The 3,394-nt window shown below is 42.5% G+C and overlaps 1 protein-coding gene across 1 annotated transcript; it reads right to left on the bottom strand.

Moving 5' to 3' along the window:
* Window positions 1-341: 341 nt before the first annotated feature.
* Window positions 342-2,549, bottom strand: LOC131160400 (probable purine permease 4). The gene is made up of 2 exons (XM_058116057.1): window positions 2,271-2,549; window positions 342-2,192 (listed from the first exon to the last, which is right to left on the bottom strand). The coding sequence occupies exon 2, from the start codon at window positions 1,669-1,671 to the stop codon at window positions 547-549; it is 1,125 nt and encodes a 374-aa protein (XP_057972040.1). The 5' UTR covers window positions 1,672-2,192; window positions 2,271-2,549; the 3' UTR covers window positions 342-546.
* Window positions 2,550-3,394: the final 845 nt, after the last annotated feature.

Genomic DNA, 3,394 nt, shown 5'->3' with positions numbered 1-3,394 from the left:
GATTGAACATCATGCTAAAACAAATACAGCAAACAAAAAACCAGAAAAGCAAGATTAAGACCTCATTTGTTTCTTACATTGATTCATTATACATGAGTACAAAGTACTTGACACAAACACTTAAACTATATATTAAATCTTGATTAAATTTTTGATAATTACATGTTCCTTAGAAATATTTCTCTCTCTCTCTCTCTCTCACACACACACACACACACACATATATATATATATGCAATCTAAATGATTTATACACTTGCCTTAACCCAAAGCAATATTTTTCAGAATCTCAAAACATAACCCAGTACTAAATTTATTTTTCAAAAATGTAAATTATGTGCTAAGATTCCGAACCATCAAGGATTAATATATTGGCACAATAGATGGTTACAATAAATTATTTTTTACCATATAATGCATAGCATCCAATATTCCATCCATCGAAACAAGGAAAAACATGAAAAGAAATCAAAAAGGATTTTATTAGGATTTTTTCTATAACCTCCTCCAGTCCTATCTACCCCTTGCGTGTATGATAGTTCAAGTTCAAGGTCCATCTACTGCTACCCGCGACATCTCCATCGCCGGAACCGAATGTTCACTTATCATCATCTTCATGTTTTCCTTCACACGTTCTTCCTTCATCTTCACGTACATCCCATACACATAGGAGCAGAAACCCCAACCGCACAGCACGGTGGCCATCGCCTTCACGCCGCCGAACTGATCCTTGAACGCTACCACTCCCGCCACCACGTTCATGCCTGTCAGCGCCGTCATGCAAATCCCTCCGGTTATGCCTGTGGTCAGAAACACCATCCCCGCTGTCCCCAGAAAGCACATCTGCCATGTTATGACGTTAGACACCAATACCACCCAATACACCGTCTCTCCTTTATCAAAAACTCTCCGGCTCTCCTCCACCATCTCGTGAAACCCGCCGTCCACCGCCATTCCCACCGACGCAAACACAGTCGCCGCCACCTGCATCACCAACTGCATCTCCACCACCATCGCGTAGCAGTAAACCGTCCGGTAAACCTTCTCCATCACGGGCAGATACAGCGCGAACAAGAGCCCTGCGCCAACAGTGGAAAACAACCCCTTCAAGTATTTCGCATGAGTTAGGCCCGCAGGGCGGTCGTTGCTGGTGATCAAGCCGAGGAGGATGGCACTTGAGGTCAAGAGGATGACACAGTTGAGGTTTGAGAACGTGATCTTCTGCTTGACGATGAGGGCGGAGAGGAGGAGAGTGAAGGCGAGTTGGGAGGAGAGGAGGAGGGAGGAAGTGGAGAGGGGGAGATAGAAGCTTCCGAGGGAGAAGAGGAAGTTGTTGAGGCCAAGCATGATGCCGACGAAGAGGGAGAGAGCTAAGAAGTTGGGAGTGAAGCGAGAGAAGGGTCGTCTGTTCGTGCATTTGAGGAAGTAAGGGAGGTAAATGGGGAGGGCCAAGACAGGGAAGCCGGCAGATTGGACCCATGTGGAGACCCAAAGGCTGGAGCCTTTGTGGACAAAATAGTACTTACAGAGCAGGCTGGAGGAGACAGAGCCCACGAAGAGAAATAAATAGTTGATGGCCAGAAGAAGAATGTAATGCTTGTGGGTTTTGAATTTGCTGCCATACTGTAGTTGTTCATCATCTTCATGCGACTGGGCAGAAGAACTATTCATCTTTCTTCTTTCTTCTTCTTCTTCTTCTTGAATTGGTTGAGGTGGGGTTGTGTTGCCGGCCAATACGTTTAATATAACTAGTAGTATGTGGCTAGGGACGAAAGGAAACAGGGGAGGGGGGGTTGGGGATCTGGGGGTCAGCCTGCGGGAGGGGTGGATGGTAGCTAGGTTTATTGGAATATATGACCTCAATTAAGGATTAAAGTGCATGCAGACAAATCTCTGTTTATGAATCCTTTTGGATTATGTGGTTCTGACAAAAACACTGCTCAAATATTAATATCTACTTTTGGATTCAATCCCTACTATTTACCCAAGCCGTGGGGCTATCTATACGGAAATAAAAGCTGGCTAATTCCAGCCTTTCCTTTTCTTTTTTTTTTTCGCTTTATTTTCTTTATTCATGTTCTTCCCCCTGCAGGGTGCATGGTAGCTTACATTCACCCGCTGTTAAAAACTTTGAACGTATACCGCAGCGAATTGGGTTCATTTCATCTTAATTGCATCGATCTGCACCCAACCTGTTAATGTACAATAATCAATAATAAACCAACAACAGAGAGAGAGAGAGAGAGAGAGAGAGAGAGAGAGATGCATACCCTCTTGCTTAGGTAAGATATGGCCATTTCCTTTTTGACGAAGCAGTGGGGTTCACATGAGATTGTGAGGGGAAGTAGGTGCGTACGCTAGCCTGACCCGTGATACATGGAAGATAAGTTTCACCTAGCTGGATAGACAGGGAGAGAGATATACATATTCATGCTTGCTGTGTAACGGGATATGTTTGCATTGGTTGGGGGATGGGCAAGTGAATCGGAACTTCTTTCCACATAAATTGACCAGAGCAAATTGACAAGCTTTCTTCCCAAAAATTTCAGTTCAAGGAAATGGGGTGGCCGTGAACGCGTAGTAAAAGAAAAAGAAAGATGATTTTAATTGATGAGGCACTGTATTTCGTCCCAAGATTGTACATATTTCAAAAGCAGAAAGATGGACTTTTGCTTCCCAAGGAGCCGTTTCACATTTATTGAGCCCTTTTAATGCATTGCAGGTTAATTTGGCAAAACTCAATAATGATGAATACCGTTTCTCTTTTTTATTAATTAATTTATGTCGTTACTCAAATTAATTTAATTGTATTGGTGTTCCTCTCTGTCTGCCTTGATTCAGTTGTTGCTGATTTACTTAGGGTCAGGACTCATGTCATCAATATGAATTAAATAATACAGAATTACAGGCCCATTTAAAATAAGATTATAAGAAGGGAAAAAATTGCAGAGAGAGAAGGAAAGAGATGAGGAGAAATATTAGCGAAAGAAAATAGAGATATGGAGGGCAAAGGGGAGCTGGGCCTTGGGCTGCTTGGCTCCTCTGTGGGCTGGACTCCTCCTCGCCACATTTTCCCTGTCATGGACTCGATGGGGAGTGTTGGTGTGTGTTCAGTTCTACATCACCTCTGTGGGCAGTCTCAAGCCGGTGTAAAATTCTCTTAGATTTCTCTCATTAACACTTAGATTTTGAGATGAACTCTCTAACTATTTAGAAAATAAATATTGTATTGTCATACATTCAAATTTAAGCACGTGCAGGATCATTTGGAAATTTGCACAATTATAGTAACATGTACGACAATTACAATCATGATGATTATGCTCGTGGTGATGTTTCACCTATGCAGCCATTCAAAACCTAACCTAATAATTTTTCCTTACTTGAGTTACTT

This window comes from Malania oleifera, chromosome 7 (genome assembly GCF_029873635.1).
Source record: "Malania oleifera isolate guangnan ecotype guangnan chromosome 7, ASM2987363v1, whole genome shotgun sequence".
NCBI classification, from domain to species: domain Eukaryota; kingdom Viridiplantae; phylum Streptophyta; class Magnoliopsida; order Santalales; family Ximeniaceae; genus Malania; species Malania oleifera.
The sequence above is the reverse complement of the archived record's forward strand: the minus strand, read 5'-3'. Positions and strand labels throughout refer to the sequence as shown.